Source organism: Atta cephalotes (genome assembly GCF_000143395.1).
Source record: "Atta cephalotes unplaced genomic scaffold scaffold00096, whole genome shotgun sequence".
Lineage (NCBI taxonomy): Eukaryota > Metazoa > Arthropoda > Insecta > Hymenoptera > Formicidae > Atta > Atta cephalotes.
Window position 1 is genome coordinate 3,736 of NW_012130160.1, and position 13,524 is coordinate 17,259.

The window sequence follows — 13,524 nt, forward strand, 5'->3', positions numbered from 1 at the left end:
AAAAAGAAATTTGCAACGTGCATTCACGACATTATGCCCATCTGATTACCCTGTTATTCCTCGGGTCGACACGTGGATGTATTGCATTGTTTGATTACAGAATGTCCTTAATTACAAAATGACGCAAAGTATATAATTCTACCCGATATAATGTAATTTTTATGTACAAATTTCGATCTCGGTGGGATGCGTATGAAAAGCCGCAACGATATACAGCCATAGCCTAAATTGTCATTATTGGAAGTACAATCTAGATATAAATTCTAATCGATCTCGTCCGTAAATAAGCTGCTAAATTACTATACTTAAGTATTAAAAGATCGATTAGAATCTAAATATGATCGAATGACACATTTACATATACATCATGTGTAAGACACTCGTAAAAAATTCCTGGTGTCAGTCAAATTATATAGCGCAAAGAGCAACCGAAAATTAAAAAAATAATAAACTAATCTCTTTACGCCGTTTGCACTTTAGCGACGCGCATGGCGCACGCGTGTTTGATATCCCGACCGTCTCTGAGGACGTTCAACGTCTAACGATTCACGACTAGTACGACGGGAGCGAGAGTATAGACTGAGCCTTAAAAATTAGATTAAATGCAAATAAAGAAAGACGAACATCCGTTTAAAAGGCAAAACGCTCGAGATTTGTTCGCACTGCTTGGTTGATTCCTTTGGTCTTCTCCGCTTGCCAGCTCTTGCATTTTCTACGAAAAAATCGGCATTCCTCCTCATGATTGGGATGCTTCATCGGTTTGTAATCCTGCGGCGAGCAAAACTCTTTCTGTTCACTGTAAAATTTCTCGTAACCCCCTAGCAAGAGATACATCTCCGGATAGTACAGTGCCGGATAGTATTCTTTGTTACACGCGCGATCCAATTTGCGTAAAAATCTCGAGAGATTCGGCCCGCGCTCCCACGAGAACTCGCAATGGAATACGATTATGTTGCGTTTATCGGTATCGAGCTGGATTTTCGGAACGGTGTTAATCAGATGATCGAGCATGACCTGCTGGATGAGATCCATATTGTAGACATTCATTGCTCCTGCGATGTGACCTGCCTCATACTCATACGGATATCGGCAATCAATGATTGTATAAGAACCAACACGATCGGCAAATTCGCCACGTAAGAGCGCTGCCAATGTGTCGGATGTGATTGTTTTTAGATCCCCATGGATGCCACTCGTGAGCGGCAGTATACACGGTTTACTGAAGTCACCGATGAGATCGGAATCAGTGATGCTGCGATGGATCGCCCACTTGATATTTGTATGTGTTTCGGTTAGGCCCGTCCTTTCTGACAGACTTCTCTGCAGAGAGCGTGAGTGCGTCGTGGTACTTGAACGTTTCGCCGATACGGGTGTTGTGTCGAGACTCAAATTGTTGGACTTGCGCGATCTTTTTAATATCGACGCTTCGTCCTCTAGTAGATCTTCCGACGGCCGTTTATAAGACCTGGCGGAATGTGGTGAGATTTCCATTTGTAATCTATAGTAAGGCGCTGTGGCCTCGTCGTAGCTGTATGTTCTCATCATTGTCCTTTTCGAGCAGCTTGCCGTCGGCGAGCGAAATAGACAAGTGCGGATTTTTGATAAAGGCGGCATCTTTTCCAACGGTGATGACCTCGTCATCGACGATGTCTTTATCATCGATGGCGTCCCCGCAAGTAACGGCGATCTTATTAGCGGCGACCTCACTAGCGGAGGCGACATCGTCTTGATATTCCGTTTGTATATACCGCTCTGTACCGACAACCACTTTTTGACTTTAGATGACATAGTCCTGGAGAAATCAGGGGTCGTTGAGACATCGTAATCAGTCGATGCCTCGGGTGCAACTATGTCGCCGGATAGTAGCTTCGCGATGCCGCTCGGTAACTGCGTTTCCTCGTCCATGGTCTCCATGTCATTAAGCTCGTTCACGATCCCATCATCCATACTATCGTATCCTGATGACAAGCTACGCAAGAGGGTCTTTGAGCTCGTGGTCTTGTATTGACTACGTATTGGAGAAGGTGCGGAAGCAAATGAACACATTGAATATTCCATAGGTACATTCCTCAACATCGCGCAGTTCTCGACGTAAATTTCGCGCCGCTTGTTCTCCTTTTCGTTGATAGGGCTCGATGGATGACCGCTGTCCTGACTGTTCTCTTCGTAAAGTTCCAAAGGTTGTCGTACTTTCTTATAGTGTACCTAAAAGAATACGACAATAAACAATAAAATCGCTACGATTTTTAAAGAAAGAGACAAAATTTTGAAACGTGTACATATATTATAATAAATTTCCTAAGTCCGAAGACTTGAGAATAATTCAGGTAGATGAATATATACATAATGGAAAAGAGAAGAACAAAAAAAAGGAAAGAAACATTTTATCAGACATCCATACAACTAAATAAAATCATCCGAATCATCGACTATTCCTTACAAGGGAATCTGTTTCCGGTGATTTTTATCGATTAATTATTAAAGAGCGGCCGGAAAAAGAAAGGAAAGTGTATCATAGATGCGATTGCCGAAGGAAAGTAAGGGAAAATGGGAAAATACACGGAAGGTAGCCGTCGACAACGATCACAATCGGATGCGCAAGGTGTCACATTATGAAAAAAATTAGAGATCAATGCACGGAATAACGGAAGGGAAGATAATTTCCTTCCTCTTTTATTTCTTTTTCTTCCGTGGGAAAAACGGAATCCCACTATCTCTATATCGATCGGCGTGAATCGTTGACGTTAAAATCAATGTACCTCGTGATAAGCAGCAGCTGTGCGATGCATATTCGGGACACGAGCTGGACTTGCCATTCAATCTTAATCGCGGAAATGGTAATATGTACCCCAGAATGCGTGTACTACAACATCCGGAATTGAATTGCATATGCATGGAAGATGTAAAAATCTCGCGGTATTCCCCGAGTACCTAGTTGGATTTTAAATTTTGGTATCGCTGAAAGATCTGTCGGCCGCAATTAATGTAAGTTTTAAAATTAACTATGTGACATTAAACATTAAATTTATATTAATATAACTTATATCGCGAAAGGAATTCTATACAATAAATTAAGTTCTATACAATAAATTCTATGTTAGACTGTATTTATAGAATGATCTATTGCTACTAATTCTTCAAAAATTTAATAATAAATTAAAAATACTAAGAACAAAACGTGATGTAACAACTCCTAGATAAAAAATTTTTAAAGCTTTGCTCAACGAGCCGCATTATATATGCCTTCCGTTAATATCTAATAGTGATGCTAATAATGACCTAATAATGGAAGTTAAGTTTGAAAAAACAAAAAAAAAGATTATAAAACAAATTTACGTAATGTGTAACGTTATGTTTTTTCTTAATGTAGATATATATTAAATCTCAAAGATTTTTTTAACGAAACAAATGTACTAGCAGTTTATCTCTGTGCATGAAGCCAATTGAGAGTGCACAGCTGATAGATGTAAATAAAATGTAGTGAACTGATATGTAATTATAAATATATAAAAAAACTTATGTCAATATTATTTAAAATATTTTAATATGATACTGAAAATATATTAATAACTAAAAATATAAGAATCAATAAATTGTAGTATAATGTGACAAAATAACAAACTTAAACTTTATTCCGCAATAAACGTGTTGTTCAGTGACAATGCTGTAGTGGCTTATTTCATAATAAAAAGGTGAATGAATTGTTAGGTATTATCAGTGCAATATACAATATTAAATTCATTGTACTGTAAAGTTCTCGTTACATTAAAAAAATTATTGAGAATGAAATTAAGAATTATTGTGTTAATTTTAGAATGTTATTCAATGCAAATGAATCATCTTAGCCCAAGTTTCAAAATTCGTTACTAGTAGCACTGAAAATCTATAATTACGTTACGTGCATTATAAATTTTCAATATTAACATTGCAATAGGTCTGTTTTTTATTGCTGCACTTTCTGAACTAGTACACACAATGCAATGAATTGAAGTGAAAGATAAATATATATTTGTTTCACTTCAACTTATTGCACCTATAAACTTTTGAAATATGGTCTAAGACCGGGTTCATACCTTGACGGAAAAGTGGAAAGCGGAAAAACGGAAGCCAATCGGAAGTAATAATACATTTCTGCTTCTGTCTTTCCGCGAGTTCTGATTGGCTTCCACTTTTCAGCTTCTGTTTTTTTCGTTAAGGTGTGAACCCGGCCTTAGTAAACACGTTGCCAAAGCAGCAGTACATTTCGTAAAAATCATCGAAAAAATTACAATGTTCTACGAGAATTCAGCGTCTGATAAAATGTATATGGATATTTTGTTGTTAAAGAATTCTTATAATTTTTAAACACACTTACTCTTTGAGGTGTGCGGCTATATAAATTACTAGCAGCGCCACAGTTCTCCTTATTATAGTCATTCTTAAGAAATTCTTGCCACCCACGTGAATTCGATGTGTTAACATAATCGTTGGAATCTTGACAAATCTTGTCCTTTGGATTTAAAAATCTGCAAGCATACGAATGGAAATGATTAAGCTATATGAACGTCACATTATAAAATAAAATTGCATTTATAAAATTAATTTAATATATGATCTAATCAGCCTAACCTAAGAAAGTACACTTCGTCAGGAAGAAATCATGAATGGAAGATAAGTGTTAATAATATAAGAACAGTGAGTTCGCAGATAAAGCGTTGATCCGATTTTAAGCGAATAGTGAGATGCAATTGCCGTTGATTCAATTTTCTGCGAATAGTGCTCTGTGCTAGTCGTAGATCATCTTGATTACAAGGGGCATTTTGGACTTCAAATTTATACGAAAATTCTACACGAAAATTTGAGTGAGTAGATACCTCTTTTTTTTCAGGATTGCTTGGGAATTATTTAAATTCTAATCGTTCTGTTACGATTGCACTCGTAAAATTCCACAGCATCATTTAATGTTTCCTTCAATTTTGCAAAATTTGCGCGGGTAATTTTGCTGAACTGCACATGCGCACGTCGCCACGTGGCGACCACTTGAGCGGGAAATCACAGACCACGTTTCCCAAATTAAGATCGGTATCCTCCGTTCTTAATCTCAAGATCATCTCAAACAATATCTTAAAATACTAACACGGCTCTCTGATTGATTTATGAGATCTTAAGCACTCGTTTAAAATCATATCGAATCTTGAGCAACGTCTGTGGATTCCATCCTACATCTAATTAAATACTCTTGAATATGCTTCTTTCTTACAATTTTTTTTCCTTTGTCTAAAATGCTTGTAATATGCACTGAAATATTTTAACGCTTTGAAATGTTTTATGGAATATCTAGGATATTTTATTGTCAGTAATATCGGTAATAAAACACTAATTATATATATTTTCGCCATTTATTTATTTAAAACACTGGTTTATTTATCGTTGAACTACAAAATCTTTATTTTTATATACAAAATATTTCCTTTAATATTTCAATAACTGGAACACTTTCCGATATGATGCAAGAAGTTATATTAAAAGAAAATATGTTTTTAAATCGAGTGCACAGATATAACTCCTGCAAGATGCAGCAACGTTTCATTATTTATTAATACTTCACTTGTTAAAAACTTTTCTTGAATTCTCTAAATTGGAAAGCTTGAGATTTCTTAAAAAATCAATACTTTGAACCAATCAACACATATCCAAAAAACTAATTATACACTAATTATATATAAGTATAAAATATTAGAGTTTAGAGGTTATCAAAACAAGCACTATCGATCAAAATAAACATTTCACGAAATATCACGACACTGCATTACTTAAAACTGATTTGTCTGCACCATGCGTACCTTTCGTTCACACTTTTCAAGGTTGTCGAATAATTCCTTGTATGGAAAGGCTGAAGAAAAGCTGGCACATCCATATTCACTTATCTCTACTATACTAGTTTTTTTTTCACAAAACGAATAAACATTCGACCGACCAAAGATACCAGCTAAACAACCCGAGCGCCGGACAGTATCGAACTGTACGAAATTCCGCGCTGCACATATGTTTTATATACTGTATAGTGGGATACGGAGCAGGAGTGGGGAACAGATATGACCAATCGCAGATCAGACCCTTAAGGGCCCGCCAATGGTGGGGGACGCAATAATTTCTTTCGAGGATCGTACACTGTGGGGGGCCGCGCACTCATGTATGTGCATCGTTAAATTTCCGCGCGCAAGTGCACATATATGCACGTTATCCACACACATGTACGTTGGATTCGATTCTTGTTTGATCACTCCGGCTCGCCCTCATTCTTTGGTGGCTCTCGCACAGTTCCTTTTTTCCCGTGCGAAAGAGCGCCGACTCTCGACAGCAAACTTCTTGGCTTTACACGTTTTCAATTCAAGAGTCTGTGTAGTAGTTTATGTAATTATATGTCGTATTTTACGTAATTATGTGTGTGTGTGTGTATGAAAAAGAAGAGGGAGAGAGAGAGAGAAATATATATAAAGTTATATATATAAAATTTATTAACGTTCTAAGACAAGCCCTCCAAGAATAGGTAAAGAAAACAAATGAAAGAGCAATAATGAATATAAAAAAAATAAAAAAATAATATATGAAAGAAACAATATATAAAAAAAATATATAGAAAAGAAACAATAAGAAACAATAATTGCAATAATTACAAAGAACAAATAAGAAAATAATACATAAAGAAAATATATAAGAAAATAATATAAAATAAAGGAAAAAGAAAATATAGTGCAACAAAATAAAAAAAAAATAAAAATTCTTAAGATCTATATTGTAATATACATAAAAGAATAAAATATCAACATACAAAACTATAAATAGTAAAATAAACAATTACAAATATCATAGTTTTTTATAAAAGAAAATTTGCTATTTTAATATTGTATCCAAGATTTCAAAAGAAGGGAGATGAAAATTTATCTTCACACAAAACTTATTAAAATATTTATGCAGGATGCGTCACACTAGAGAAATAATGAATGAGTTACGCATTGGCCAATGAGCGTTTAATTTTTTCTCATGAAAAATAATTTTCATAATTTAATTTTTTCTCGTCAAAATTTAAGGAAGACAACCATCGCACCTGCTCTGTTCCTCTTTGCATACGCCTATGCGTTTTAAAGATTCAACTCTATTAGTCTTTTATCTTTTTTATCGTTTTTTATTTGTTAATAAATAATTATTTTTATTGATTCAAATATAGGAAAGATTAGCTACTTCGATATTCTGCGTACATTAAAACAATGAACACATTATAATGGAGCACATGTTGAACAAAGTACGAGACTTAATGCGAAAGTACGCAAATATTTTAAGGCATAATATAAAATTATCTTTTCGATGTAAAAGGCGTTTGTAAAAAGAAATATACGGTTTCTAAAGTTGTCCAGCCGTCCGCGAGTGGCAGAACTCAAATGCAAAGTTTCCATTTACCTTGTCGTAAAGGAATGCTTTTTTCATGAAGAATGTTTCCGAAAAACTTCGTCAACATGTGAATTTTTGGAGAGAGAGGAAGAAAAGAAAAACACAGATATTAGAATATTTCAAAAATAATAAGCAATAAACTCGGCTTAGAATTTCTGAGAATTATGTCCCATCTGATCGTCTTTCTTCAAAAAAAAACCTTCGTTTTCCAAGGGAATTTTCGCAGGTACATTTGCAGGTCATGTGGCAAGACGCTGCACGAACGCATATTTAATTTAATTTAATTTACTTTATTGCAAAGCTATGTGAAAAAGACTACATGTTAACAGAATAATAGAGACATAAAATATGATATAATAGATTATAGTTAACATAAACATAAATACAATAGACAATAGTAACTTGTAAATGGTTAGGTGTCAGCAAAATTGCTGTTACAAAGCTAGTAACAAAATCAGAAAACAATGTAATAAGAGGTAAATAATAGTTGAAATCATGCACACACACACACACACACACACACACACACACACACACACACACACACACACACACACACACACACGCACGCACACAGTCTAGCTGCCAGTAAATCATTCGCGTGTTAAAGCGAAAAGGTTAACATACTAAAAGTTTAACTCTATTTCTGTGAAATATCGGATCATAATTTATTTCAAATTGTTCAATTGGAAAAGATAATTCTTTTAAAAGTATTGTATGTTTTCCTTATCATTAATATGATTTTTTTATACATAATTAAATTTATCAAAACACATTTAAAATGTGTCAAAATTATTTTCACGATAAATGAAAATTTTAAATCAATGCTTCGAAAAATTTAATTGTAAGGAAAACACAGTAACATAAAGAAAACTGTTTTTTTAAATAAAATAATATGAATAATTTCAATTTTAAATATCCGAACAATATAAATCTATCTTCTCACATTAAAACTTTTTTTTAATTAGATACTTATAGCTTCGAAAGTCCAGCAATTATCTGAGGAATGTATTTCGCATGAAAAGAAAATCATATCTTAACCATATGTCGTCTCGATGCAAAACGCAATACGCCGTTTTCAATCTCAAAGCGAATCCGCACTTCGCGTGTCGCGAATATTATTGCGTCAATATTTTTTAACTGTCGCGAATGCGCACGGTTGGCAGAGGTATGTACAACTTTTGTTCGGCGTTTATCCCGATCTAACGACCTCATCTAAGGGCTCCTCTATTCTCAACTTATTCTCGCGCGAGTTCCTCTCCTCGCACGTCGCCTCCTGTCGAGTTCTATCCGTGGCTCTAAAGAGACACGACTAAAGCGCTGTCAAACACGCTCTCGCGCGGGTACGAGCGGGTACGAGCGGGTGACGAAGCAATCTCCGTGTCGACAAACGACCGTAATCATTGTCAAAAGAGTAATAGAGAGAGGGTGCGTGAGAGCGGGAGACGACGCGGGCCGTATGACGTATATAACAAGATGCGCGGGAGAGTGGTGCAATGTATGGCTCAAGAGTTTACAGAGACGCCGATAACGACGTCATTACATACGCACAACCATGACGACTAGGATGACGATTAGGATCGGCTGTACGTTTCTTATTCACCGTTACTAATCGCGGGTCAACGATGTTGCTTGCTGTGATCTGTCGTATGCCACAGGAACGAAAGGGCCGGTGCGTCGCGACGCTAAGATGTCTAGAGAAATGCGAGAAAAAAATATCAAAGCAGTGACAGTGATTATATTTATGCAATCTAACGATGATTTATATCCTTTAACGATAAATCTGTAAATACACGGTAGGAAAGTGTTAAATTTAACACATTTTATATGTTTGAAACGATCCATCTAAAAATTTTTGTATTAATTTAACAATATACGAATTACGCATCAACTATATACGGGGAATAAAATTATATATAATTGCATAATACAATACTAGGATATTTATATTATTTCGTCTAATTTAAAATTGATTCTAATAAAAATAGCGAATTTAAATAACAGCTGTATTCGTGTTTAATTTGATAAATCTTCTTTAAATAACAAAGCACGTTACGTCTTTACGTATATAAAACAAATTCGATCGCTTAGAAAGTGCGACTTAAATGCCATTTTTTCAATAAATTTAAATCAAAATTAAAAAATCGCGATCAATTATAATTTCCTCCAATATTTTCTTCCTCTTTTTTCAACTGCTTTGAATGGAATTTAGATTCGGCAATGGGATACAGGAGTGCAGGGCGCATTAGAAAAGTAATGTACGCGCGAAGGGGCAGGTAAACCGGCGGGTTAATATTAAATATTAAAAGGCACATGAATAAGCGCGATAGTGCTCGTATCTTAGCGCTCGGCTGCCACCCGGTGCATACATATTCATATCTCTTTGCTCTTACGCCCCGATGGCACCTCGAGCACCTCTTCCGTCCAGCACCCCATGTCACCTTTTGCCAACCAACTCCCCTCTTCCGCCATCCACACATACGTAGTTATATATCTATCGCATACCTAGAAGACGATTGCCGGTCTGGTTACCGGTACCGGATGTTATCCCCATGAAAACATGCGGAACGCCCCGGAAATTTATGTCGAATTCACGAAAGCACTTTACGCCGTTGAGTCACGTGCATCCCAAGTCTCTTTCTTCCTTTTCTATTCACATGCAGAAATAGGATATCAAAAACTTCTGGAAAAACAATTGCAAACGTAACAACTATTATATCTCGAAAAGCGAAGCATTCATGTTCTTGAAATTCAGTCAATTAAAAATCACAAATATATTTATCATGTATTTATTATTAAGATTTTCATAAAAGGCAGTATATTATCTTGGCCAAATTTTTACTTTTTTGAAAACTCGTGAGCGTATTCAGAAATTTTTTTAATCTGTTAATTTTTCGATCTGTTTAAGATACATCTTTCGCGACGATGTTTTGCGACGATGTGAACGAAGCAGTTTAGATGTCTATTCAACGGAAATTGATACAAAAAACGAGTTCTAATAACGGGATCTCACGAATGACACAAAGTCCAAAAAGAAACGTTGATGTTCGCTTGCAGATATACCCGATTCCGACCACGGCAACTGTCTTATACGGCATTAGATCGATAAGATCCACGCGACGATTAGTTAATTAGACGAACATCGAGAGAAGGCTCCAATCTCATCCTTAACTGTACACCGTTGCGCTTCGCCGTATCAATTATACGACGAACGCTAACGATCCTTCACCGTCGATTTAAATGCGAGAGATAAACAGGTCCGTGAAGGACTGAAATCCGATCGATAATCGCGTATACATTATCCTCTGTTTATCTAAATGTCGAAGATGTAGCTCGCCGCTCCTGTGCTGTTACATAGTGATCAGGAAATAAATCCCGATGGCGAAACTAATAATTCGCCGCTCTGATTGTGAATAGGTATGGCTTCAAATCAGCTGCTTAACTGTTGCCCCGCCTATTGTTGTGTAGCTGATATTCAATATCAAACTTATTGTATTTCTGTATGTTTATTTTGTATTTAATGTTAATAGTTGCATTCAATAAAGTTATTATTATTATTATTATTATTATTATTATTATTATTATTATTATAAAAGATGTTATTATCGTTTCATCTACGTTTATGTGCACTGAAAAAATATACTAAATTTTAATAAATCATTTGTTTTAATAGTATCAATTAAATATTTATTAATGAAAATTTTATTAAATATAAAGATATATGTTTTTTTATTTGTTTGGTATAAAAAATCATTAATTTGATTTAACATCACCTTTTTATTGAATAATATTTATTTACTGTATAAGTAAATATTTAGTTGATTCTACCATTCAAATATTTATTTATTAAAATTTAATACATTTTTCTCAATATATTCAAATTAAAAAAATCCATTTAAAGACGATACTTCAACAAACTCCGAGCTTTAATTTTACTGCACATTTATAATTTCTATTTTATTTTATGTCATGTGTGTGTAGTTTAACTACTTGAGATATTTTGTGTGATCATCTGTAGTTTAAATTACTTTAGGTGCTTTATAAAATACCATTTATTCTCTTCAAATTCTGTATATTACAATTTTATATCTCTCTTTACAAAAATGATTTAATCTGTGTAAAGTGTGCGTGTGCAATATTATCCATCGGCCATGTAGAATTTTGCACCTTCCTTCGGGTTAGCAATCCGAGTCTTTGAATTTCAGTGGAGATTTTTATATTGTTCCGAACTATATAAAAGTCAGAAAAAAATTCTTGCATACTTATGAAAGTTTAAACAACGAGTTTTTACTATCATAGAAGTGGAATTCTATTTTTTACAAATTTAAATTTATCCATCAGAATTTACAAACCAAATATGTGTTTTCAAAGTTCAACATAAGTGGAGAATTATAAAGTATACGGACACGCGATAATGTGTCTATGCAGATATTTTGTTAAAAGGTCTCTGAGACCTAAGATATATTATTAACACAGTTTATGGTTGGGAAAAATACAAAGCGATCTTTTGGAAAATTCAACAGAGCACATAAAAATATAAAGCTTTATTAGTGAACAAGTTCATTCTTTTTATGAAAATTCATAACATTCAACCAAAATATAAGTCTTCAAAATCCAACTTGATCGATAGAGGATTGTAAATCAAGTGTATAGTGCGCGTTAATGTAACGTCTATGCAGATGTTTCGTTAAAAAATCCCTGAGATTAGTTTGAACACATTATTAACACAGTTATGGTTGCTATGAGAAAAATGTACAAAGCAGAAATTTTGGAATTTAACAGAGTATAAGAATATGGAACTTTATTAACGGATATGTACATTCTTTTTATGAAAATTTAAATGCTCTTGTGTTTCACAGATTATTGAATTCGAATTGATCTGAGTTGGTACAAAAAAAGCGCTCTTTCCGAGTATTTCATGCAATTTTTAGTCGACTCTGTTTATTGGAGACTGATAACGACTCGCTCGACAAAATGGATTTTATTCAGCCATCATAACATTTATACAGGGACCGGATTAACAAACGATAAAAAAACGGGTTCATCGGGACAAACCAACGTTTATAAATAAACGCCCACTCTCGTTCGATAGATCCCGGAATATTTGATACTATATTGGAGTTGGACTTCGAATGCATGAAACCTGCCTGCTGTATATTTAGCGAAATGCTCGCTCGGCAATAGTGAAATATTTTTCTGACACATATTTCACGAGCAAATCTTTTAAATGGAATGAAGACGACGCGCTAGGTTTTATGACAGCGTAACTGGAACGCTGCTTCACTGCCGGGGATAGAAAAGACATCCGAGAATGAAAATCGTTTTCCGAGCGAATATTCACGTGATGAAGCGAGAATACTTGACAGCGATTACGTTATTCGTAATTTATAGCACGAGCCATATTGAAATTAGTATCCGATAATCGAAACGTAATCCCGATAAATGCGTTCGTGATATGTTTCAGAGTTTTCAATCATTTCATTAATCCCGCCTTTAGTATTAATCCTTTTTATTTTTATGCTACAGAATAAATAATAGTTTCGCTTTTTTTTTAAATTCTTGTTTAAACAAATTATGGCTGTTGAAGAAACGCTTTTATAAATCTATTTTCGTGTTGGAATAGTTTGAGACGCACACGCGTAGTTTACTTCGTCCACATTACATTTATGAATATAACATGAATGTAAAATTTTACTGCATTAACCCTTTTCGCGAAGTTTATCATTAGAGACGCGATTATTCGCACACCGTTAATTTTTACGCGTGTGTATTAATTTCTGCACGCAGAGATGCGTGCAGTCTGCTTAGCAATAACGCTCGTTTCTTTACTCGCGTTTTGCGGGAAGTGGGATTACATTATCTTGATACACGGTTTTTCGACGTACTGTAATTAATACCCGGTGTACTCAGCACGGTGGGTATACATATCGCTATGTCGCGACGGATATAACGTGCCGTCGTCGACGTTGGTCTCGTGTGCTCAGCTGCCGGGCTTTCGTGAGGCTTGAAGAGTGTCATGAAACGAATGTAAAGCTTGCTGAAAAGCTCGATAGCGATAACAACGGAGGGCGAAGCGGAGCATACCGAATCGCCGCG

The 13,524-nt window shown here is 35.0% G+C and overlaps 1 protein-coding gene across 1 annotated transcript; it reads right to left on the reverse strand.

Annotated features, from left to right (window-relative positions):
* Window positions 1-630: 630 nt before the first annotated feature.
* LOC105624931 (M-phase inducer phosphatase-like) lies at window positions 631-5,896 on the reverse strand. The gene is made up of 4 exons (XM_012206274.1): window positions 5,823-5,896; window positions 4,355-4,505; window positions 1,763-2,205; window positions 631-1,633 (listed from the first exon to the last, which is right to left on the reverse strand). The coding sequence occupies exons 1-4, from the start codon at window positions 5,894-5,896 to the stop codon at window positions 631-633; spliced, it is 1,671 nt and encodes a 556-aa protein (XP_012061664.1).
* Between the last annotated feature and the right edge of the window lie 7,628 nt (window positions 5,897-13,524).

Coding starts and splice junctions, on each gene's coding strand:
- LOC105624931 (XM_012206274.1), bottom strand. CDS start 5,896: ATGGATGTGCCAGCTTTTCTTCAGCCTTTCCATACAAGGAATTATTCG. Junction 2,206..4,354: donor ATAGCCGCACACCTCAAAGA/GTAAGTGTGTTT, acceptor GTATTCTTTTAG/GTACACTATAAGAAAGTACG. Junction 1,634..1,762: donor TCTAAAGTCAAAAAGTGGTT/GTCGGTACAGAG, acceptor GTCGATGACGAG/GTCATCACCGTTGGAAAAGA.